General features: G+C 35.6%; 1 protein-coding gene across 14 annotated transcripts in view; it reads right to left on the bottom strand.

The window, feature by feature from the left end:
* Positions 1 to 26,991, bottom strand: part of LOC105497746 (succinyl-CoA:glutarate-CoA transferase) — a 749,568-nt gene that overhangs the window by 349,136 nt on the left and 373,441 nt on the right. For 13 of the 14 annotated variants that reach the window (XM_011769072.2, XM_071095070.1, XM_071095074.1 and 10 more), the window contains one exon: positions 18,025 to 18,127. In XM_011769072.2, the coding sequence (XP_011767374.2) occupies positions 18,025 to 18,127 (103 nt within the window). Of the gene's footprint in view, positions 1 to 18,024; positions 18,128 to 21,954; positions 22,126 to 26,991 lie in introns of all 14 variants that reach the window. The other variant, XR_011622306.1, reaches the window with a different exon arrangement.

Raw genomic sequence — 26,991 nt, 5'->3', positions numbered from 1 at the left:
CCCTCCTTGGCCGCACAAAGTGCTGGGATTATAGGCATGAGCTCCTGTGCCTGGCCTTAGCTTGGCGTTTTTGTTAACAAATCTTGCATTTTTCTGTAAAAGAATAAGTTAAATTGTGATTCTTTATCCCTGGTGCTTAGCATATTGCCTTGCATAGCTGGCACTCACGAAATATTTGATAATAAATGAAGTCTGAATCTTCAGGTCTCAGAAAACAAACTGAGCTGTGGTGACTCTACATCAGGCCTGTGAAGCTCAGCCTAAAGGAAACATCAATGTCAATTTAAGGCATCTTCTTTTCTATGCATAAGTTTCTGAGTCGCTGAAAAAAAAAAGTCGATATTTAATTGTACTTGTACTAAAGTTTGTATAAAAATACTTCCCTGATGCCGGGTGCGGTGGCTCACACCTATAATCCTAGCACTTTGGGAGGCCAAGGCAGGCGGATCACGAGGTCAGGAGATGGAAACCATCCTGGCTAACACGGTGAAACCCCGCCTCTACTAAAAATACAAAAAAATTACCTGGACGTGGTGGCAGGTTCCTGTAGCCCCAGCTACTCGGGAGGCTGAGGCAGAAGAATGGTGTAAACCCGGGAGACAGAGCTTGCAGTGAGCCGAGATCGCGCCACTGCACTTCAGCCTGGGCAACAGAGCGAGCTCTGTCTCAAAAAAAAAAAAAACTTCCCTGAGCTTAAAGATCACACAGTCAGCACTATCTCTAGGAGAATCCCCTAATTTAAATAAGTCCTAATTATAACTCATAAATATTTTCAGGAGGAAGGTCACTTTTTCAAAGCCATGCCATCACTGAGTGCCTGTGTAAGGGGATGGTAGAGTATAAAAAAGCATCTTATCTTACTGTGTTTGCTCCTGTACAAGAGTATCCCTGAGGTTAGGTCCTGGCTTCTCCCTACTTTAATGACAATTTGAGAATAAGTGAAATGGAGCTCTCGGGAAATAGGAACTGAATCTTATCCCAGAAAAGCTCTTTAAAACAAATTTTATGATCCCAAATGGCCAAAAACAGAGCTTAGAGCAGGTTACCTTAGCCCAGTTGTAGTTCAATATAGTTCCCCAAAATGCCCACACACATCCATATACTGAAGTAGCTGATTTCTGGCAACCTGAAGCACAGTATAGCTTTTACAGTGCTCATTCATTGGTCATCCATACCTTGATTATTATCAGAATTTGAGTTTATCTGAAGCTGAGGCCCAGAGTTCTGACTAACAGGGTATAAAACAAAGGTTGATCAGTTATGGTGGGCAAGATCCCCAAAAATCACACGATGTATGATTTTTAGTAGGTTGTGTTAAATGTGGCTTGGACCCGAAGACTTCTTCTAAACTAAAGCTCTACCATGGGACTGATCTCCCCTACATTTGTCAACTGTAGATGTACACAGGCGTATCTACATCCTGGATCATGTTGGGCTCCATTGCCCAGAAGAATATTGGTACTCAGGATCAGCAGAATCCTCTCCTGCTGGTATAAGTCCATCTGCTCCACTTCCAGTAGCTGGCATCATAGTATATGGTGCTACAATTTGAATATAGATCAAACTCCCCAACATGGCATACAGGCATTCCCAAACTGACTCTTATATTCCCCATTTTCATCTCACCATCTCTCATGTGCACTTTATGCTCTGGCCATGCACACTACCTGAGTTTCTCATATTTCCGCAGCAGTTTCACACTTACCATTTATATGCCAGTTATTACTTCTGCCTGAAGTACCTACCCCTTCACCACATTTTCCAGCAAACATCTTACCATCTTAAAAAAAAAAAAAATTCCTTCATTTTAAAGTTCTTTATGCCTGTACTATCTAACTGGTATATTAAATAAATGAAGCATAAATCATTGAACTAAATAAATATTTACAGAAAACTGAGGCATATAGAAGTTGAGTAATGCCCAAAGTCACCCACTGAGTAAGTGACAGAGCCCAAAGAAAAAGCCAGGTCTGTCTAACTGTGAAAAACATGTACACAGCCACAGCACTCTATGTAAAATATTCTATGGTTCTAGAATGGAATCCTTGCAGAATCTTTTAAAAATTCAGATATCCGTAACTCCATCTTAAACTTGTGTTTCCTCTTGCTGGAGCTCTGTGATCTGTGTATTGGGAAAGTTCCCCAGGTGACTCTGAGGCACAATGTATCTGAGAACCACCACCTCATGATATAGAAGGTCTTAGAACAACTATTGACACTTCAGTGTACCACTAGGAATTGGATAGCATCTGAAACCAATTTTGGTGATATACCATTTTTCAAAAAAGTTAAATGAGACATGTCTATTTTGCAAAACTGAGAATCTGTAGAGAAGTACTTCCAGGAGTAACTGCATTCTGGTAACATTTAATTACATTTTGTAAATTAGCAAAAATCTGTTTTGTAAAGAAAAATGAATTTAAATTATCTTTCATTTAAATTCTTGACAAGGGATCAACTACAATTGTGTGGAGAATAGATTTGATTTGAACATTTGATTGAGTGTGTAGCTGTCTTAGTGGTCCTCAGGCATCAAAAATAAAATCTCAAGTATGATGAAGAAATATTAATAATATTTCAGGCTTTATACTACTCACTCTTTCATGTTTTTGGAACAACAAAAGGAGGATTATTGTAATCAATAAGTGTGAAATGAGACAAAAATGAAAACCATGGCATATATAGGGCTCCCCCTTTGCCACTATATGCTTTAACATTTTCAAAAAATTCAAGGCTCTTTGTCTTTGCATTTATGTAATGCGAGATATTTGAAATGAAATTTGTTTTGTGTTATTTTTGCTTTTTATTTAAAATAAATTTAGACTCGCAAAAAAGTTGCAAAATGAAGTTTTCACACACTCCCATCTCAACTTCTACTATTAACATCTTACCTAATCATGGTAAAATTATCAAAATCAAAGAATTAAAATGGATACAGGGCTCTTAACTAATCTACAGACTTTGTTTGAATTTTGGCAAGTGGCCTAAATAATGTTCGTTTCTCTGGATTAGGAGGCAATCTAGGATTCCACACGGCATTCAAGTGTCATGTCATTTAGCCTTCTCCAACCTGAAACTGTTCCTCAGGCTTTGTCTTCCATAACCTTGATGCTTCTGAAGAATACTGGTTAGCTTAGGGACAATGGTCCCTATGTTTGAGTTGGCCAGACGTTTTCCCACAATTATATTGAAGTCATGCATTTCGGGCAAGAAATTAAGGTTATACATGATACCAAGGGGTACATGATGTGGAAGTTTGCTCTTGGGATGTGTGATGACTTGGTTAAGCTGATGTCTATAAGATTCCTCCACGGTAAGGTTATTACTTTTTCCTTTTTAATGATGATGATGGAAATATACTATGTCTAACTGTGAAAACTATGTATGCAGCAACAGCACTGTATCTAAAATATTCTGCAGTTCTAGAATGAAATCCTTGCAGAATCTTTTAAAAATTCAGATATCCCTAACTCCATCCTAAACCTGTGTTTGCTCTTCCTGGAGCTCTGGGATCTGTATATTGGAAAAGTTTCCCAGGTGACTCTGAGGCATCCACCAATGGTCCTTTTTCCCACAACAATTATTACTGGGGTGTTTACCTAAGGGTAATTTTCTATTTCTCTTCTGTCTTCTAAGTTTATTAATCAAAATTCTACATTTCACATTTATTTATTTATTTATTCAACCAATGACTTATTTTTGTATGACCTCATGAATACTTATTTTATTCTGAAAAGTATAATCCATTCATATAATTTTGTAACAAAAATTGTCCCAAAGTGGTTGTTGAAAACTCTTAACGTTGCCTCTTTGTATTTCTGCCATGTTCCTATCATTTTGTGAAAACTTCCTTACTTAATAGAACCACAAGATGTTCCAGCATTATATTATATTTGAGGTAAAGTATGGGACAGATTATTTAGTACTACTCAGATACCAAAAAACAAGATTTCTTTTTCCTCACTCACCCCAACTACTGCAGACTCTGATACTTTATCTCTCTTTCTGAAAAATCTGGTTTCCCTCACACTCCAAAATACTGTGTTTACCAGAGAACACTGAATAAGTGCTAGGTAACTATCAAATGCCTTACATAGGAAAATGATATTTAAGGAAAGGAGTTTAAGAACAAGCTAACCATTCATTCCTCTATATCAGATTTTCTCTCTGTCTTTTCAACAAAATCATTTTATTTTAATAAAAAAACAGAATTCTAATACATATAAGTAATTAAAAAGCAATACAGTATTATTATAAATATATCTACATACATGTCCAAAATTATAACATTTGCTTACCTTATAATCAATATAATAATGTTTTATAATAATTCCAGTTATTTATTATTTCATATAATATATTTCTATAGCCTTGAGTTATATATATTATGAAAATTCTAATTCCCATGAATAAGTACTTACAAAATATCTAAACTTTTAGAGTACTTCAACTTAACAACTATGTCAGGATTCTTTTCAAGCAAATGATCAAAACACTTTTTTCAAAAACAGTAAGAAAATGTTGCTTTAAAGTTGGAACATTCAGGTTGCGGGTACAATGGAGCAATAACTCTACACCATCTCTCCCACTGAACACAGCTCTAAATCCTGGACAGACTACAAGGAGCAGCTATTTGAGGATTCAAAAGTAAATAGCAGCAGATGGACTGAGGAAGAAGAACAGAATTCAAATACCAGCAGACAAGTGGTAACATGACTAACTTTTTTACAACCTGTATCCCCTGGTCTGATCTGAACTCAACACACAACAAACAAAGAGGTGAGCCCTGAAAAGCAGATGGAAAGAAAAAGCCCAGGAGAAGCCTTTCAGTTCTGGCTTATGGGAAAAGGAATGCAAAACACTCAGAGAGAATGTAAAAAAAACCCTCATTTAAAAAAAAAAAATTATTTTGTTCATTTGCCTACCCACTGGACTTCAGGCAATCCTCTGCTGACGGTGGTAACAGCAGCAGTGACAAAAGAGGGAAAGGGAGTGAACAGAAGACAAAACCCTAAGAAAGGAAACATTCCTCTAGGTTTAAAGAAATGACAGTTTCCAAAAGGTATAGCCAAATATCATTGGTCTTTTTCCCTTTGTGATCTCCTGCCACCTAGCCCCAAAGACAGTGTGGTTGCGCAAGTGCACAGTAGATTAGGGTAACAAAAGTCATAGTATTTTGGCCAAAGGATCAAAAAAGGTGCCCCCAAAAAACTGGAAATAACCAGGGAGATCATGAGAGAAAAACTTGAGAATATGACTATATAAAGTTGCTTAAGAATCACATAGTTTATACCAGAATAATTCCTGGCAACCTACTTATGCCAATTCCTAAACCCTATGAAAGATACTAGAAATCACTGGACTTTGTTAGGTCCAGAAATATAAATTTTAACAAAGCTCCAAGATGATTCTGGCCCAGGTGTTCTTTGGGAGATTACTCCAAACACACTAATGTAAAACGTTCACATTTGTCTTTAAAGAAAAAAAAAAAGTGAGATGGGAGATCACAGCTAGCAAGGTCAGGACAAGGAGGCTGAACACCACGGCAGGGCACAGTCAGACATTCTTGAGGGTGTAGGAAAGAACTAGAAAGAGAATAAGCACCAACCCCAAAGTAAAATAAATTTAGCACATTTATTCTGATAGGGTAAAGATACATTTGGGTTATCTTGGAAAGAGGCAGGGTAAAGCGTGCAGGACAGCACTTTTGAAATGAACAGTCTTCTTAGCAAAACAGCAATATTCCTGGTGAAAATTATTTTTTTTTAAAAATTGAAATTCTCTGGAAATTATTGTAAGGTCATACAGCAAATGAAAAAAACATTCATTCAAGAAAATCAACTCAATCTTAGTAAGAATGGTGAGGGTCCATGGCATTTGAGCCATGGCTTATTCCATTAACCTCCACCATCACCATCAAGCTCTACACCTCTGCATTACAAAAGCTTTAACCAAGGCACTCTACTCCAGGCAGGTGCAGCCAAGATAAGGAGGGCTTCCTCTCTACCCACCTTCTGCTCTAGGACTATGGCTTTAACCCATGAGGAGCAGGTGGCTGTGTTTTTCACTTCTCATAGCCCGTTCTGCAGAAGATACATTCTAGGCAGACATAGCAAAAATGACATGGTCTGCCTTCCCCCATCCCATCCCCACACATAGGGTGGAAGCTCTACCTTAGGCATAGAAGGCCAAGGAAAGGGGGTTCTTGTTGCCCCTGTTACAGCTTAATTGTAGGTAAAATGATCCACTGCAGAAGGACCAAGTCAAAAAGACCAAGGGCACTCACCACCACCACTTCTAGTTCTCACTCTTAGAGCAGGAATGTTACTCAGGAAAAGTGGAACTTACCCCAGAAGTCTGGTACAGTGGCAACAAGGTTTTGGTCTGGCAGAAAGGTAGGTCATAAGGATGAAGAGTTCTCCAGCTCTGCCTGAGGAGGCTATCCTTATGTGGAAGAGAGAGTGGAGAATTCTAAGTCTAAGGGCATTGTTAAAAGAAATACAGGTCTTTCTGGGGAGCAATTAAGAGAAAGATGTCAGCTTCACGATACTAGCAAAACAGCAGACAAGCCAGTTTAATAGAATCAAGAAAAGAGACAGTCAAAATGAGCCCTTCTGAGATCACAGGCAACTCTGTATGCAAGAAAGGATGTACACATATGTTCAGCTGTACCAAGAAGGGGTAATCAAAGCAGGATTTGGGGCCAGACCTGAAAGTATTCATCAAGTTGCTTCCTGACCCATCCAAAAGGCAGTAGCCTCACTGGCATGAGGTACTTAAACTCTAACCGAACACTGAGTGAACAGTAAGCTGTTCTAACCCAGGGGCAATGCCTAGAAAGCTAGGCTTCAAAATCACACTCATCCATTGAAGTCTGGGCAACTATGTGCATATTCAAAGGCTGGGTCCTCTCAGAAGCAATTGCAGAAGGAATCTTCACATTACCAGTCCCTGGCTGCATGTGGATGGGTAGCAGGGGTAAGGGTGTGAGTAAACTACCTTAACTGTGATAGCAGTCTCTAAGTCAAGCACACACATCCAAGGATAAAAAATATAACTGGCTAAGAACAACCTTTGATCAATTAGTAGCTTATAACATATGAAGAGTGACCCCTGGGTCAAGATTAAAATCTCCTACCCCAAGGTGGAAGATTAAAACAATCAGAAAGAGTCAGAGCTGGGACATCAAAAGCTATGCACTGCAGAAAATGTGGGTGGGGAAGAACATTTCACAGAATTGATTGAGCAAAGTTAATGTCATTTGACCTAGCAAGCAATAAACAAAATAACCTTAGAGGTGGGGGAGGGGAGATCTAAAGTGTTCAGTTATCAACAAAAAATTATGAGACATGCAAAGCACAGTAAAGTGTGACCAATATACAGAAAGAAGAAAGCTGGCAACAGAAACTTCCTTTGAAGAGATCCTGATGGTAGACTTAGGAGAAAAAAAAAACTTCAAATCAGCTGTTATAAATATGCTTAAAGAACAAAAAAAAACCATGCTTAAAGAAGTAAAGGAAAGTATGTTGACACTGTCTCCTAAAGGAGATAATATCAATAAAGAGGTAGAAATTATTCAAGTTTTTAAAAGGAACCAAATAGAAATTCTGGAGTCCAAAAGTACAATAACTGAAATGAAAAATGTGCTTCAGGAGTTCAACCATAAATTTGAACTGGCAGGAGGAAGAATCAGCAAACTTAAAGATAGATTAATAGAGATAAGCAATCTGCAGAACACAGACAAAAAAGATTGGAGAAAAATAAACAGAGCCTTAGAGAAATATGAAACATAAAAAAATAGAAGAATATATGTATAATGGAAGTACTAGAAGAAAAAAGAATTTTTAAAAATCAAAGAAAAAAATGGCTGAAAACTATTCAGATTTTATGAAAAACATCCAAGAACCTCAACGAACTCAAATACATCAATTGTATAATCAATACATCCAAGAAGCTGAATGAACTCAAAGTAGATTAACTGTTAATAGAACCACAAACATCCAGACATATCATACTAAAAATGTCCGAAGACAGAGGGAATCTTTTGTCCTTGAACAAAGGAGCAAAATAAAAACGATACATTACACTCAAGCGAATCTAGTCAGATTAACACATTACTTATTATCAAACACAATGGAAGTCAGAAGGCAGTGGAATGACATATTCGAAGTGCTCAAAGGAAGAAACTGTCAAATAAGAATCATATCCAGCAAAATATTTTTCAAAAAAGATGGCAAACTAAAGACAATCTCAGATCAACAAAAACGTGAAAAAAAAAATTCTTGCTGTTAGTAGACTTACGTTAAAGTGAACACCAAAAAAAAAATCTTTTAGGGTGAAAGTAACTAATATCATCAACACATTGAATCCACACACACATAAAAAAAGAGAGAGCACCAGTAAAAGTAATCATGTATGCAATTTCACAAAACAATACAGTTGAATATTTCTTCTCTTGATTGATTTCAAAAGCAATTTCAATAAACAATATGTACATAAGTGTACTGTTAGGCTTTTAACATATATAAATGTAATATATTTGACAACAATTACACAATCACTGTGAGTAAGAGCAAAAAGCTATACTGAAATATATTGTTAAAAGAAATACAGGTCTTTCTGGGGAGCAATTAAGAGAAAGATACCATTTAATAACTCAAATCAATAGCAAGAAAGTAAGAATAAGATAGGGTTAACAAAAAGATTACTATAACAAATATCAATATAGACTTGCTCTTATTTCTTTCACCAGCTTCCAAAAAAGATACAGCATTACATAAGATATAACATTAAATACATCTAATACTATGAGTACATTGTTGAGTTTTTAATATACATAGATGTGTTTTATATGTATATACGCACACACGTACAAAAAGGAAGTGTGTAGCACTTGTTTAGTATATAGCATGTTATAATTAAATCAGTACAAAACTGAAGTCAATTTTGATAAACTGAGATGCATATTACAAGGCTTAGATAAAGCAATAAGAAAATAACTCAAAAATATACTTTAAAAATTCTTAAGGGGATTAAAATGGTATGCTAGAAAATACCTGCTTAGTACAAAAGAAGGCAATAAAGTGGGAGCAGAGGGGTAAAAAAGACATAAGACACATAGAAAACAGAAAGCAAAATGGCAGATGTAAATCCATCCTATCAATCAAAACATTATGAATACTTTCATAACCTAATCAAAAGGTAGATATTTTCACATTGAATTAAAGAAAAAAACAGGATCCATCTATCTACCATCTGCATGAGACATACTTTAGAATCAAAGCCACAAACAGGCTGAAAATAAAAGGATGTATAATATAATCAATCACCATGAAAGAGAATAGAATGGCTACACTAATATCAGAAAATAGATATTAAAACAAAAATGTTACTAGAATTAGAGAGACCTTCATACTGATAAGACAGACAAAGGGACCTAATAGACATCTATAAAATATTCCAACAGAATACACATTCTTCCAAAAATGCATGAAATATTCTACAAAATGGATTATATGCTAGGACATAACAGGACTCAATGAATATAAAAGAGCTGAAATCACACAAAGTATGTTTTCAAACACAACAAGTGATATTAGAAATTAGCATTAGAAAGTTTCGGAAATACAAAAGAGTGGATACTAAACAAGACATTCCTAAATAATCAAGAAAAAATAATCTGTTTATATTAATGGTGAATTACTTTTGAGCAAGGTTAATTGACATGAAAATTCACTAGAAAAAAAGTCTTTTCAACAATGGTACTGAGACAACTGGATCTAGGCCGGGCACGGTGGCTCATGCCTGTTACCCCAGCACTCTGGGAGGCTAAGGTGCATGGATCACTTGAGGCCAGGAGTTCGAGACCAGCCTGGCCAACATGGCGAAAACCCATCTCTGCTAAAAATACAAAAATTAGCGGGTGTGGTGGTGTGCCTTTCTAATCCCAGCTACTGGGGAGGCTGAGGCATGAGAGTTGCCTGAGCATGGGAGGCAGAGGTTGCAGTGAGCCGAGACTGTCAGTGCACTCCAGCCAGGACAACAAACCAGGGCACTGTTCAAAGAAAAAAAAAAATCTATTCTTGGCCAGGTACATAAGCCCAGCACTTTGGAAGGCTGAGGCAGGAGTACAGGCAGAGGCCAGAGGCTGAAACTAGCCTGGGCACCATAGTGAGATCTCATTTCTACAAAAAATAAAAAATAAACAAAATTATCCATGCACTACAGCCTGGGAGACACAGCAAAACCTTGTTGTTGTTGTTGTTTGAAAAAAAGAAGATCTATTCTCCCAACAAATTTGAAGTAGAAAATACATTTTCCTTTAACTACAGTCACTATACTGTACTTTAAGTCTCCAGAACTTACTCATGTTATAAGTACCTTTATAAATGAAAGGTTTTATCTTTGAAAGTTTGTACTCTTTGACCAACGTATCTTTCTATTTATGGTTAGCAAAGTTGACCTTCATTTTATATGTTTATTGACTCTTTGGATTTTCTGAGTTTGTACAAAGTGGTATCTTATGTCTTTTGCCCATTATTCTCTTGGAAATTTTAGTGTTTTCTATTGTTTCTAAGAGCTCTTAAGATATTTAGGTTATAACAGCATTTGGTCATATTCATTGCAATAACTTTATATTGCTCTGTAACTAAACTCTGTATTTTTATCATAACGATATGTGCTTTACAGGTTTTCACTTTTACTAACCAAATTTATCAATTTCTTTTCTTTCTGACATCTTCTACTGCGCATTGATGCTTAGAAAACCTTTCCTTTTCTTAAAATCTAACTGATTTTCATGAATACTTTCTTTCAATTAAAATTAGTCTACAGTAAACTCTGAAACCTCTGTTATCTGGGCAGAAAGCATAGATATAATTTTAAGAGAAAAGTAACAGTTAATTTCCTTTACTTCAAACAGAAAATGTCTCCCTATCTCCTCTTATTTGTCATGCTATTTTTATCATATACCAAATCTCTATGCATGTTTTAAAGTTTTTCTTTACGTTTCATTGATCTATTTCTTTATTTTCTGCTAGCCCCATTATTGTGGTTTTGGAATATATTTAATTATGTATGATAATGCTTGCTTCCTTCTCATTACTTATGTTTAAACATACAAAATATTTGCTATTCTTGTCCACATGTTTTTTTCAGGTAGACTTGAAAAACCACTTGCTAAAAAAATTCAGAAAAATATTCTAACAGGACTTTGCTTGCAATTATATTAAAGCAATAAGTAATCTGGGGATAACTGATACCTTAATAATATTCGGTGTTTGCAGCCATGAATGACTATGTCTCCACATATATTCAAACTTTTTATGTCTCTCAATCAAGGTTAATATTAACAGTTTTCTGTATCTAGGCCTTGGATTTTTCTTTTCAACTCCCTCAAAAAAACCAAGCCTGAAAGCCTTAAAATCTGACATTATATGTATGAGAAAAGATAGTTGCTAACTTATTACATGTTTTCATTTTGTTACTATAGGAATCATTTGTTTGAGTAAAAGCTTTTCCTTCCAACACAAATGCAGGAGGTTGCCAAAAAGAAATGGGTAGTAGAATGCATGCTAATTACGTACTCCATATAGGACTTTTAAAAGATGAAATTATTATGCCTTCAAAGCAAATACTATGATGATATTAAGTCTAAAATTATATGTTAAGTTTAGTTGGAGGCTAACAAATGAAAATTAAAATAACTAAAAAGTGAGCAAAGCTGGAGAATAAAGTGAAGAACAAACTCCCACATATTTTTATAATTGGCTAGTTTGATCCTGCCAACACTGCAGCCACTAGCCACATGTGGCTACTGAGTACTTGAAATTAGGCTAGTCTGCAATAAGTGCTATAAGCATAAAATGCACAACAGATTTCAAAGACTTAGCACAATATTTAAAATGTTTCATTAATGTTGTCCTTTAATTTTAATTGCATTAATATTTTGAATATTTTAAGTTAAATAAAATATATAATTAAAATTATACATTTTGCTATTAATATTAAATTAATTTTGCTATTTTATTTTAAAAATTTGCCCACTACACAATTTAAATTATAAATATGGTTTGCATTATATTTTTATTGTACAGCACTGTGCTAAACTGTTTTCAGAAATTAGCTGGTACTAATTACTCTTTATTCTGGGTTGCAAAATGCCCCCAAATAGTGTTAATTCAGTTTTCTTGATTTTAATTTTTTACACATTAAAACAATTATGTCTTTGGCTTGCAAGTTCAAAGTTTAGTAAAAGTCAATTATTGTACTATATGTTTCCACTCTGAAATATTATAAAAGTGTTCAGAAAATATGAAGTACATATGTGGAGCTTGATGAATAAACTATAGGACATGCGAGAGAAAGAGAGCGAGCAGAGAAAGAATAACGTTATAAGACATCAAAATATATTTTATGTATCAAGGTCACAAATAATTTCAAAATTACTCAATAGCAAAAGTTGAAACCCTCCATTATCTTCTTCTTAGTCATTGAGGAGAAATTTATTAATAATAGAATAAACTAATTACAAAAGGCATTTGAAAGGATAAAGAGTTCTGGGGCAAATATGCTTAAGACGTTTTAAAAATTTTTGTCAGATTTTAAACCTTTGTTACATCATTAAACAAGAAAACCCCAAGTTTTATGCCTGTTATTTCTTGCTATTAGAAATGCTCAGAGCATTTATGTGTAACTCTTCTGTGACACTGAACACTTTCTACTTTAACCTAAACTGCAAAGTCCTTGAAATTTTGACAGCTTTGTCCTCTTGATTCACTTTCTACCATCATACCACTCCTTGCCAAATACCAAACACAAGACCATACACATAGCAGATGTCAACGATGATTTACTGAATGAAGGAAGGGATGAGTGAATGAAAAAATGATTATGATCTCTTTTGCCTCTGTGTGTTATAGCTTAAAGACATTATGTCCATAAAAAAGTGTCCAAATTTCATAGGTATGTAGAAGAAAAAGAACATAAAATGCCAGTAATGTTGTACTAAGTCTTTGATTCTTACTCGACATTTTAACATTTCCTCTTAAATAATAACACTGGAAGTTTTTTGCAATAGGATAATTTTCTCAAATCAACAAGATAAAACTGTACACAATTGCCTTATACTTTATATATTAATATAAAACTGGGAGCTTAAACTCTCCATTTTTATTTCATTTAATCACCTACATCAGAAATATATTATTTCTTCAAATATTTAAAATATTACAGGGATGATAAAACAAACACACAAGTATGGTGTATCTAAATTTGTACATCAGTTAAATGTGTTATGTATATTCGCAGACACACATAAAATTTATGTTTTTATCTCCTTGCCTGCTAGGAATTATTTCCAGACCTACTATTTTACATCAGATCTTTATCAACAGTTTTCCAGTTGCAAAGACCACTGTATATATGTATTTCCCATCAGTATTAGAAACAAGAATATAATTTTGCTTGACTTGTACAACCCTCTGAGGGCTATGAAACTGCATTTAAAGAAATATTAACTAATGTCATTTGAAAGGTGATCTTTAAAATGCATCAGAAGTGAGTGTGGATGTGTGTGTGTGCGTGCGCGCACATGCACGTCTGTGTGGTAGAAAGGTCTTGAAAACTAACTCTGTATTTTGGGGGTGCTTCTGATGTTTACTATATGACTATTGGCCTTTTTTAAAAAATAAGATGCTCAGATATTTTGCCAAAATGTGCTAAAACAAAGTCACTCAGATAATATGAGCTAGTCTAGAGATTAATAAACCCTCCAATTGCAAAAGCTTATACAAATAATGAAATGAAAACAGATAATTTTCAGCCATCAAATATTTCAAGACTTCACTCTGTTTCTATGACATATTCATCCCATACGAAAGATTTGCTAAAGGGGTTGTAATGGCCTTCTGGGACAGGAAGAATAAGGTTTCTGGAGAAAAATGTTAAATTAATTTTGATGGTGATGCAAAGTTAAGAAAGGGTTGTTAAGGAATGGCTTGCTGCCACGGGGTGGGGTTTTGTTTTGGTATCCTTTTAGAGCCTGCAGGTGTTTGGCACTAGTTAAAATCAGGGCCAGCTGTGATATTTCAATAGTTCTGATATTTTCCTCCCAATAGTTCTCAGAAGTGATGCTTCAGGGTGATGTCTTACACCTGATACATTCAACTTGTGTGGTACAAATGTGAAGACTCTATTAAATAACACCAGTTTTGTGACACTCTTTGCCCTCTCTTCCCTACCCTCAGGTCATGGCATCAATGACAAAGAAAAACACTAATCAGAGGCTTCAATCACTCATAGTTTTTAATTGAGCAGTTTAATCAAAGATGGTGATATGCTAGAATCACCAAATATAGTCTTAAGCAAAGCCTAAAAGCAGAATGGCACATTCCCTTTTGATTCTCAGTGTAGACAGTGATGCTTTTAATCCCTCTCAGTGGTAAGATATATACCTATGTTTGCAGGAATTTGAATAGTTTCTATTAAAAGCTGCATTTTCTTTTAAGTTTGTTTGGGTTGGAAACCCTCAAACCACAATGTATTTCATGCACATGTTCCCGAGGGTATGTTAAATAGGACCATACTGAGGTCATCTAGTAAGTTTTTGAAACTTTTTAAGAATTCCTTTAATGTACTGCACAATCTTGGCTTGATTAAAAGAAGATATTTTAAGAAAGCACTTGGAAAAATGACTGCCTATTAAAATCTATATGCAGATAATCTATATTATACATCTATAATGCACAGAACTTTCCACAGATAATTTGTCATTGAGAGAGAAAGACAATAAAACTCCCACTCTAAGGGTTCTGAATAAAAACTCCTCAGAACTTTCAGTAAATGCAGACCAATCCCCCTACACCCAGCCTGCAGTATTCTTGATTGACTTAACAGTGGATGCCTGTAGGATCACTTTAACTGTGCAAAGGTCTGTCACATATAATCGGAGGATAAAAGGTAGACAATCTCTCATTTATCCCAGAAAAAAAAATCATCTGCTGTTTTGGTTGAATCGAAAAATCAAGTTACCTCAATCCATGAGACTATGATGAAATTGTTAGGCTAGAAATAGTTTCTACCATCAAGTACATTTTTGTTGTCTCCAAGTTCAAACCACAGATGAAATGCTGTTAATGGTCTACTTAAGAAGTAGGCACTCAAATTTTTCTGCCGTTACTTGAGTCTCCCAATCCTGGCTTTTGTTGTGGTTGTTAGACATACCCCTTTTCACTTTATCAAAGTCTCCATTCCTACGCCATGTTCCAGGCCTTGTACTTCACCCAAAGCAATTTTCAGTTGAACTAGCAGCTGTGCTGGCACAGCGCACACGGAGAGTGGGCCACATGCGCCAGCGGTGTGTTCCCACATCTGAACAGAAGTGGCCGTTTCCATGCACCCAGGGCCAAGAAACTCTACAGCTCATCAGAGGCAAAACAAGGGAGGATACCTTAAACGGAAATCATACTTAGAAAAAACTTTTACGGAAAATGAAAAATAAAAGGATTTTCAATCATCAGAAATGAGGAAGGGAAGTTCTCTTCTTGGCATAGGGTTTGCAGATATATTTTTATAAAAGGATAGCAGAGTGCAAGCTTAACTTAATGATCCCCATCCCCAAGGCTACACTGGATTTTCCTCTATCCACTATACAAAGACAAGTAAAAGAAGTTAAACAAGAATATAACCTTAAAGGGCACCATCATAACCACAGCTACTACTAGACATTGGCTGTTTACCATCTCACAATCCCTGTGCTGTTCCCTTCATAAACAGTATCTCAGATGCCATTTCACCATTTTACACTTAAGAAAACTAAAGTCTAGAAGTTTATAATAAACTGCCCACCAATTTTGACTCCATGGTCTTAACCATTACGTTACACTGAGTTCCCTCAGATCACCAAGGGTTTTCCAACCAGCCCTGAAGATACAGCTTGTCAGCCTCACTCAGGAGTACACAAGATGATAGTTATGGTGGGGAGGATTTTAAAAAGGGGAGGGGGGACTGCAGAGGAGCAACTTGATTATTTGGAAAACTTGCACATTCCAGAGTTAACCAACTCATTAACTAGTACCTTTCTGATAAATACATTCAAAATGGACTTAAATAGCAGGTACACATTGTGTACTGAATTTCTGCTAAGTCACAAGCACTGGATATATCATAAGTGTGTTGAATAAATGAATGAACTAAGTCATCACAGTTAGATGTCATTTTGAGGGTTTTCAAAAATAATCTGTTTTACACAAATGTACACAAAGGGCAGTAGAGACATTTGTAATAGTACGAAAAGCTAGTATGTTGACTTAGGTAATATAAATGTTCTCCATTTTGGAAAGTAGGCTAATGACTGAAAATATGCCATAGACCAATAACAAATTTTTGTAGTTCCAAAAGAATTGACATGCAAAGATTAAAGTACTTACATTGAACCACAAGAGAAAATTAGGTATAAAAATTCTAATTATCCTATATTCACTTTGAACTAGCCAATAAAGTGAATTATTTTAAGATAGTGGGTGGGATTATAAATCTTTGTTTATCAAAGCCTAAAAAATAGGTAGTGTTAGAATATACTTAATATATTTTTAAATAATGTAATTATTTAAAATAATTCTTTGCTTTGGTGTCTTCATCTCTGATAAAACACAGATGGAGCAATAGAAATGATGATGGAGAAACTCTTAGGAAATATCTCCAGAGGAATGTACCCTCAAACTGAGGTAAACATGAAGTTCTACACACACCTCAATACATGACAGCTTCAAATGATGGCTTGGCCTCACTTAAAGTTATGAAGTGAGAAAATCAGTCCCCTGGTCTACTACATTCAGAGTGTGCACAATGCTACCTCCTTGTAAAGAATCACCAGGCATTCACCCACTGATGGTGTGGGGTCCCCTTCAGATGAATTCACATAGTACACACCAAATGGGCCCCTTTATCTCAGATACTTATTGACCATTATTGACCAATGTTTTAACATGAACAAAGCATTGCCATACTCACAATCTTGGCAGAAAAATAGCACAAGCAGAATCCCTGAATTTGTTCACTTTTTTTCTCCAGTAAATGTAGTAACCATTAAATTTAAAATATTTCAATTTTCTTTTAAGCAGATACTCATGTAAGATAAAAGGCACCAAAGGTTTTCCAACAAAGGTCTCCCTCAAAAGGTGTATTCTATGTTCAGTAATTTATTTCTAAGAAAAACCTGCCACTATGTAAATATAAAGAACCCAGGAAAATATACCCCATAGTTTTGAATGTTGGAAACTGACAAGACAGTTGAATAATCACAATGAAAGCTTTAAAATGGAGTTCCTCTACTTTTGGGGATTAACGGATGAATCTGAGAAACGGTAAACTGCGTGTAGTTATACTGATTGAAGTAATAAAATCAAAACATTATTTTCACATCATCTAAAAATAATCACTTAAACAACGTTATAAAGTAAATATATTTTCAGGTGACCCTGTTCCTGGACCCCAAAAAGGAGCCTGATAAGCAATGTAGAGCATAAATATCTATCTGTGTAAAATTTATGCCTCACAAATAACACATATTCATCAAAGCAAACAAAGTCCTCTCATTTGCAGAATTAAATATGACTTGCTCTGTACATTTTAAGATAATCATATGATCAGAGGTAGACTGTAACTATGAAAGTTCTCATATTTCTTCCTACAAAGAATAGTCTCTGAGTACCCGACCCCGATATCTCAATTGTGTATATTTCTGTTTTTCAGGAAAATTAAATACCCTGGCCACAGAAACTTCATGTAGTGGCTAATGAAGAAATACAGTATATTAAATCTAACACAGACATAAGTATGCTTATGGACAGCCACTTCTAAGTTCTGGGTCTTTTTATCTCAGACCCACAAACAATTTTAATATAATGGTGAAAAATCACATTGTGTGACTTAAGCTTGAAATCAATGGCAAAGGTACCTTGATATAAGTCAATCTGGACAGAAAAGAGAGGCAAATGCTTGTGTTGTTAAACTTCAAAAACAAACCTGAGGTTCTGCAAATACATTCTTCATGTTGTTGATTGGGCCATATGGGACTCCACTGCCTTCAAAAAGATGTAACCACTTGCTGGTCAGTTCTTCTTCAAACCTAAGACAAACAAGGATAAATTTTTTTACATAGGAAGGAACATAACACAGCCTCTTCTATCACGTGGCCCTCCTTCAAAGCAAGCAATAGTGACAAAAATATGTTTCCTAGTCTTTCTTTACACCTCATTTGAGAGAAGGCTGTCTGTATGAAATGACTTGAGTGGCCCTGTACGGATAAGAGCAGCCACCCAGGTGCTAGTGTTTAAAAATCCATCATTTACAGATGTAATTCTTCCTATTTCTATTGCTATGAATTCTCTGAGCAATTTGTGAATTTAATAATAATAATATCATTGTACTTTGAGCGTGAAGTCATTGGGCAATATGTCTTTTAGGTCTCAGGTAGTGGAAATCAGGTTAGGATAGGCACTGATATATTATTCTTCAAAACAAAAAAAAAAAACTAACATAACTGTTTTAAGAAAGCTTTGGGAAAAGTATGCAAAAATTAATGGTCACAACCATTGGCCTACAAACAACCTTTACACTGTGATTTACTAACCAGCACAACTGAAGACATGCAAAGAGTGATATTTCAGTTCAGCCAACAAAACTCAAATTTATCCAAATCCTTTGTCTGTTTTATTTCTACTATAATTTAAAATTGGACTTCACAGACAGAAAAGCATATGGATTTTCTTTATTTTCCCTAATAGGTCTTAAGGAAGGGAAGCTAACACATTTATGAGATTTATTGTTTGATATTTCTTCTCTGTAAAAACAGTGAACACAGAAATAAAATCTTGGATCTATAGGGACACCCCAACACAATTAGTTTCTAATGAATGAAGACTTTCAGAATTATTGATTATTAAAATGTCAAACCTGTTCTAATTAATAATCTAGGCAACCAAAGAGACATTTTTAAAATATTAGCCAACGTAGACTAAAATGTTTTACTAATATGGAAGGGTTAGTGAAACAATAGTAGAATATTCATGGACTTCCCTTCGGTTCTCCTGTACATAGCTAAAATTAACTTCAAATCTGCAGACTCCGGAGGAAACTGTATTAGATAAATTTACTTCTTTCACCATTAAAAAAAAAATACATATATATAGGAATAGCTTCAGCCAGGCGCGGTGGCTCACGCCTGTAATCTCAGCACTTTGGGAGGCAAAGGCGGGTGGACCACCTGAGGTCAGGAGATCCAGACCAGCCTGACCAAAATGGTAAAACCCTGTCTCTACTAAAAATACAAAAATTTAGCCAGGCATGGTGGCCGGTGCCTGTAATCCCAGCTACTTGGGACGCTGAAACAGGAGAATCCCTTGAACCCGGGAGGCAGACATTGCAGTGAGCGAGGTCGCACCAATCGCACTCCAGGACTGGGCAACAAGAGCGAAACTCCATCTCAAAAAAAAAAAAAAAAAAAAAAAAAAGAATAGTTTCAATACTGAAGGACACTTAATTGATTGCTACGTAAGAGAAGAAATGAAAAACAAGAAATAAAAAGAAAAAATGGAATAAATATATGTTCCAAAATAAGGCTACTATATAAACAATGATGTTCAATCATGTAAGTTTTTATTTAAGGATATAATAAATATTTTTTATAAAGGTAGTATTACATTTCACTAGGAAGCTAATCAATCCTATCCACACATTCATTTACTGATTACCCACTATACACCAAGTATTGATTTTGTTTTTAAATATATGCCTTCCATTTTCTCTCCAATTCTATGGATAAGGATTTTTTATTATACATTTTAATTTCAGTCCAGTAATGTTAACTACCCCTATTTAGTACACAATAAAATACTTCACTTCTGAATATAGTTTTAAAAAATCTTTCATAGGAATAACAATGCAAGGTTAAATGTTTGGTTCATCAATTCATCACATTCTTACTTTCTTTTCAATGACTGTTACAGTCAACTCCTGGCCAAGGCTTCCTGAAATATATATAGATGTATATCATCAGAATGATATATGCTGAAAGAACAAGAGATACTTTGAACCTGGAGCCTTTTCGATGAGGGAGTCAATTACTTAAGTTTTCATAGATGGAGCATTAAAACAGTTAGCCTGATAAATTTTCAAAACAACAGAATTTATCACCACTGGACTCACCAAAGTGGCCTGAAAGATCTACACAGCAAATGCATGTCAATATCCAAACAACCCATGGCTGCAGGTTAGCCAACAGAAAACTCAGGGGAATAGTTGAAGTTTTAGTATTTATATAAGCTTTTCACCACTGGGCAAAAAAGAGGGATTTATTTCATGCTATGGAAAACAACGGATGCACTCTGGAAATGAGACTGCGGGAGCTGCAGTTGTGACCACTGTTTGTGTCTTTGCGTGGGTGTGGGTGTGGAAGGGTTCTGAAATGCCATGAACTCAATCAGAGAGAGACAGAACATCGTTGCATTCCACTGCTCTCAGAGGACATATCCATCATTTTTTTCTAAAAATCTATCTCTTGATCTAAATCGGATGTGGAATCCTTTATGCAAAAAGCTGTAAGCACATGTTTTTATTAACCACAAAAATTCTGCTAAAAAAATTTTAAAAGCTGATATAAATCACTGAGGGCAATAGATTCCAGAAGATAAGACAAAAAGGGTGTCCTCAGATCCAGCTTAGCAAGTGAAGTTAGGGCCTTCACTGGAAAATTATTTGGAGACTCATGAACAATTCAAATGTAATTGGCAACTTACTAAATCAACACATATATTTCATTCTAGATTTTTGTAAATTCACTTAATGTTGGGAATGAGTATTATGAATCAAATGGCATCATTTAGATAGGTGAAGCACAGCTGATGTTAAATTTCCTAACATCAAAATTCCACTTAAGAAATGAAACATTCTTCTCTTTATAAAATGAATTAAAGTTGTAAATGAGACAAATACAAGACCAGAAAGAAACTAATAAGAGATCTCAGCCATGAAGGTGAGAGTTGGAAATAATTGTGACATTAGTGACATCTAAATGCTGGTTATTAAAGAGTTTAATCTATATTTTGTCAATTTTATCTTCACAGCCACGCTATACGGTATTATTCTCATTTGACCAATAGGAAACTCAGGTTCAGAGAAATTGACTTGCTCAAATTCATACAGGTTTTAGAGTCTTAGAGTCAGATGTCATGTTTAAAGCTGAGATTGCTTAATTCCAAAACCACGTTCTAACACATAATGACTGTAGCAGAATACATTCGGAATGCATAGCTTCACATATTTTATTCATTATATATGGTCACAGCTAAAAACTGAAGGAGCAGAGGTGAAACTGTTCATTTTTTGTACTAATAATATGCTTCTTCACTTCTATCTTATATACCTCAGTATATATTATTACATTAATACACATTCATTCCCGATGCTTTTAGCAAGAGTTTGTTTTGCCTCTGCCATGGAGATTGCAATAAAAAAGAGAGTCCCTGTGTTAAGAGTTCATATAGTCTAATGGAGAACACAGCTATGAAAAGAGAGGAATTACAATGCAGGATGCTGAAACGAAGATACGAAGAAACAACTTATGGTTGTTTATTCAACAAAGAGGGAGACTTGCACTGGAACCATGGATGCAGGAAAGGGTTCAAAAACAAGGCGATATTTGAGCCGAGTATTGAAAGACAAGTTAGAATCAGACATGTGAAAGATGGGAGAAAGGCTCTTCCAGGTAGAGAGAGCAATATGTACAAAGATCTAACTTGGAAACAATCTGAAATCTCCTGTGCCCCAAGTGGCAGAAGATGAAATGTGACAGAGAGTTTAGAACCAAAATGCAAAGAAACTTGTCTGCTATGCTAAGAATATTGGATTTCTTCTTGCAACAAGGAACTCAGAGAGGTCTTTAGGCAGAGGACTGACCTACTCAGCACTAATGCAGACAATGGACTGATGTAGATGAGACTAGAGATGTACGGCTGATGTAGATGAGAAACTTGACAGGAGGCAACATACGCTTTGCCTCTGATGCATCCCAAATCTGCCGATCAGTAGTATCTTCCATATTATTATCAATAACAAACAAGTTCCCATCTGAAAAAAAAAGATTGTTTTCTAGAAATTTCCAATCCTTTTAATTACTCTTATTTATCTGTTTTCAATTCACCATCAATCCCGAGCCTCTGAAATCTGGTTTGGTCATGAATGCCTTTTCTTACCCAGTCTCTAAAGGTCTCCAGCTATCATTTGTAAAATCCAATATTCTTTTCATGGTTGTCATACTACATCCCTATGCAGTATTTGATGATGTTAACTATTCTACCTGGAGGTCTTGTGACACCATTCTCCCTTGGTTTCCTAGATTTTTTTTTTTTTTTTTTTTTTAGACAGAGTTTTGCTCTATCACCCAGGCTGGAGTTCAGTGATGCAATCTCAAATCACTGCAACCTCGGCCTCCCAGGTTCAAGCGATTCTCCAGCCTCAGCCTCCCAAATAGCTGGGATTACAGGTGCCTGCCACCACACCTGGCTAATTTTTGTATTTTTAGTAGAGATTGGGTTTCACCATGTTTGCCAGGCTGGTCTCAAACTCCTGACCTCAAGTGATCGTCCTGCCTCGGCCTCCGAAAGTGCTGGGATTACAGGCATGAGCTACCACACCCGGCCCTCCCTTGGTTCTCTAAAACATCTTTGGACATTTGTGCTTTTATTCTTTGGACATTTGTGCTTTATTCTATTGGACATTTGTGCAATATTCTTCGTTCCCTTTTACTCACCTAAGCCATCTTGTCATCTCTATGCAGATGACACCTAAATCCATATTACCAGCCCAGACCTTTCTTTCCCTAGTTCCCTTTTTCTATATACCATAGGATAATTCCACTCAGATGCATTAGCATCCCCATGATATCATGACCATGGAAGATTTTATGATTTCCATTTCCTTCATAAACTTAGGATTCCTCACTTGCCAGAACTCACACCCTTGGCTAAACCTGGAACGCCTTCCTTTTCATTCATTTCTTATAACTTAGATACAATTGCCTTATAGAATCAACTACTCCTCCATTCACACTGTAACTATCACAGTCCTGGCCCTTGATTTCGCACACCCAGACTATAGCAATACCTGGTTAAAAACATACTGCCTCCAATATTCCTCCTTCCAAAAAGTCACCGATGTTAGGTGTATCTCAAGTCTGTTTGACTGTCTCCTTCCCCAGTACCACTATCTTCTCTCACACTAAAACAGACTGTTTCTTGACTGCTATTTACACAGTAAGTAGAAGATAATTGGTACTCAATATTTGCTGAATGACTGAATATATGATGATTTGGAAAGAATAAGAGACTCTCAGTCACATTAGTTTGAATTAATGTGGTACATAATTGTCTCCTAAAACCTTGTAAAGACTATGTTTAATCAGACCCAGACATTGAGAGAAGGAAGACAATTTGAGACCCTTAGATTAAAATGGAATAGCACAGCATCTCCTCTTAAATTTTCTTTAAGACTAGTCCCTAAATTCTGTATGTCTTGCAGAAAATCTTGCAGTATGTCTTAGGGAAAAAAAAATCACATTTCAAAACTGACTAACATATAAATGCTTCAAACATCATGTTTCAATTTAGGGACTTCCTATACTTTCCAGAGTCATAAGATCTCAGGAATTCAAATGACCTTAAAAACCCATTCTTTTAGACTGACAGCAGCAAGATGAAGGAATAGGCATTCTATAGCTTAACTCCTCCACAAAGAAATCCAACCAGTAACTATCATCAGGCAAAAGGACCAGTCTGAATATTCAAGGACTTGGGAGGCTGAGACACCCCATTGCACCACAAAACTGAGAAAAACTATAATAAAATGGTAAGAAGAACAATTCTCTGACCATGTCACTTCTCTCCCCAGCCAAACAGTACCACAGAGAGCAAACTGCCCTACATTCACAATTTCTGCAGTGGGAAAAGTGGAGCTCAAAGCAGACATTCAGGTTCCCCACCATTCCAAAAACTCATGAAAAATTTTGGGAGTACCAGTAGGGCTAGACCACCTAGGCTCAGTGAGAAACAAAGCACAGGGTTGGGGCTTATAGCAACAAATATACAAACCTTGGTGGTTGCTCTACATTCTGGCCAATGAAGGTACCACACAAGAGAAACTAGCCAACAACATTATGCTGCAGGAAACACAGACCACAGGTCTCCCAGGCTTGAACCCATGACCAGCTTCCAAACAAAGCTGTTGCTCTCATTGAGTCTTCCCCATATTGATTCCAGACAGCTTCTGTACCAACGGTATAAGTCAAGGAACTCAAGCCTGGTTAGCACTGGCCATGGTTGTCCTGGGCTTAGAGCTCCTTCTAGTGCTGCAATAGCTATAGTGATTATAGGCTTTGGGACCACTACAGAGGGTCTGCTCAGGATTTCTGGACAGGCTTACTGTTGAGTAACATTACTAGACATAACCAGATGGTGAGGACTGTAACAAATATCTCCTTCAATTCACAGGCATCACAACACAACCACAAGGATCAAAAACAATCAAGGAAACATGGCATTACCAAATGGACAAAATAATGTGTTGGGGACTGATCTAGAAGAGATAGAAATGACAAAGTATTCAAAATAGCAGTTTGTGTGTGTGTGTGTGTGTGTGTGTGTGTGTGTGTGTGTGTGTGTGTTTTGTTTGTTTGTTTGTTTTTTGTTTGGTTTTTTTGTTTGGTTTTTTTTGAGACGGAGTCTCGCTCTCTCACCAGGCTGGAGTGTAGTGCTGTGATCTTGGCTCACTGCAGCCTCGACCTCCTGGTTTCAAGTGATTTTCTTGCCTCAGCCTCCTGAGTAGCTGGGACTACAGGAGTGCATCACCACACGCAGGTAATTTTTGTATTTTTAGTATAGACGGGATTTCACCATATTGGCCAGGATGGTCTCTATTTCTTGACCTCAGGTGATCCTCCTGCCTCAGCCTCCCAAAGTGCTGGGATTACAGGCATGAGTCACCACGTCTGGCCCAAAATAGCAGTTTTAAGGAAGCTCAGTGAACTTAAAGAAAATACACAGAAACAAATATCAGAGAAACATAACAGAGAAATTAAAATATTTTTTAAAAACCCCAAATCCTGGAGCTGAAAATGATGTGAACACTCCCCCCAAAAAAAACTGCAATAGAGAACATTAAAAGCAGAATTAATCAAGTAGAAGAAACATCTGTGAATTCAAAGTCAAATTATTTGAAAATATATGGGCAGTGGATAAAAAAGAAAAAAAAATGAAGAATGCTTAATGGATGTATGAGACCACATTAAAAGAGCAGTTATTGGCATTCAAGAGAGTGGAGAAAGGTAAAGGGGTACAACCACATTTAAAGAAATAACAGCAAGAAACCTCCCAAGCCTGGAGAAAGATATAAATATTTGTGTATAGAAAAATCAAAGACCTCCAAACAGATTTCATCAAAATCAGGCTAACCAGATATATATTATAATCAAACTGCCAAATATCAAAACCATAAAGAGGATACTGAAAGCAACAAGAGAAAAGAAGCAATTAACATATAAGCAAGTTTCAATACATCTGGCAGAAGATTTCTCAACGAAACATTTATAGGTCAGAAGAGAGTGAGATGATATATTTAACACATTGAAGGAAAATAACTGTCAACCAGGAATACTGTACTCAGCATGTTATCCTTCAGAAATAAAGGAGAAATAAAGACTTTTCTAGACACGTAAAAGCTAAGGAAATCCATCCTGCCTTACCAGAAATGCTAAAGACCGTTCTTTGAGCTGAACAAAAAGGACATGAGTGAGCAATACAAAAAATCTGAAAGTATAAAACTCACTGATAAAAGTAAGTACACAATCAAATTCAGAATATACTCATATGGTAATGATGGTGTGTAAATTACTTATATCTTTAGAATGAAGGTTAAAAGATAAAACTATTAAAAACAATAACAACTATAATAATTTGTTAAAAAATATGCAATGTAATGTGATGAATGTTGTGACATCAAAAATTCAACATGTGGAGAAGAGGGAGTGAAGTGAAAATGTAGAGTTTTTTGTTGTTGCAATCAAAAATTGTTATTAATTAAAATAATGTGCTATAACTATTGTTATGTGCTACAGCTATTACAAAAATCATAAGTTCTTGTAAACTTCATGGTACTCACAAACAAAAAATACACATAAAGTAGAAAACAAGAAATTAAAACATCCTACTAGAAAAGAAAATCAATTAACCACAAAGGCAGACAGCAAGAGAGAAAGAAAAGAAAAAGTATTTCCAAAACAACTACAAAACAATGAATGAAATGGCAGTATTAACTCCCTACCTATATATAGTACACTGAATTTGTTGGATTAAATTCTTCCAAAATAAAAAAGAGCAGAGTAGTTGAATGAATGAAAAATAAATAAATAAATAAAAATTTTAAAAAAGAAAAACCAGTTGCTTTGCTTTTCTTTCTCTTGTAGTATGCTGACTACAAGAGACTCCCTTCATCTTTAAGGATACCCATAGACTGAAAGTGAAGGAATGGAAAAATATATTGCACTCAACTGAAAACCAAAAGAAAGCAAGAGCTTCTAGGCTCAGAAAAAAAAAGGCTTTAATGCAAAAATTGTAAAGACACTAGAGAAAGACATTATATAATAATAATGGAGTCACTTCAGCAAGAGGACATGACAATCATAAATACATATGTACCCAAATCAGAACACCTAAATATATAAAGTAAATATGAATAGTTCTAAAAGGAGAGATTAACGGCAATACGATAGTAGTAAAAGACTTTAATATGCCATTAAAAAAAATAAACATATCATCTAGACAGAAAATCAAAAAGGAAACATTAGACTTAATAATGATCTAGGCCAAATGGAAATATATATATATATGTAGAACATTCCATCCAACACATTCTTCTCTACTACAAGTAAAATATTCTCTAGGA

This window comes from Macaca nemestrina, chromosome 4 (assembly GCF_043159975.1).
Source record: "Macaca nemestrina isolate mMacNem1 chromosome 4, mMacNem.hap1, whole genome shotgun sequence".
In the NCBI taxonomy this organism is placed as follows: domain Eukaryota; kingdom Metazoa; phylum Chordata; class Mammalia; order Primates; family Cercopithecidae; genus Macaca; species Macaca nemestrina.
The sequence above is the reverse complement of the archived record's forward strand: the minus strand, read 5'-3'. Positions and strand labels throughout refer to the sequence as shown.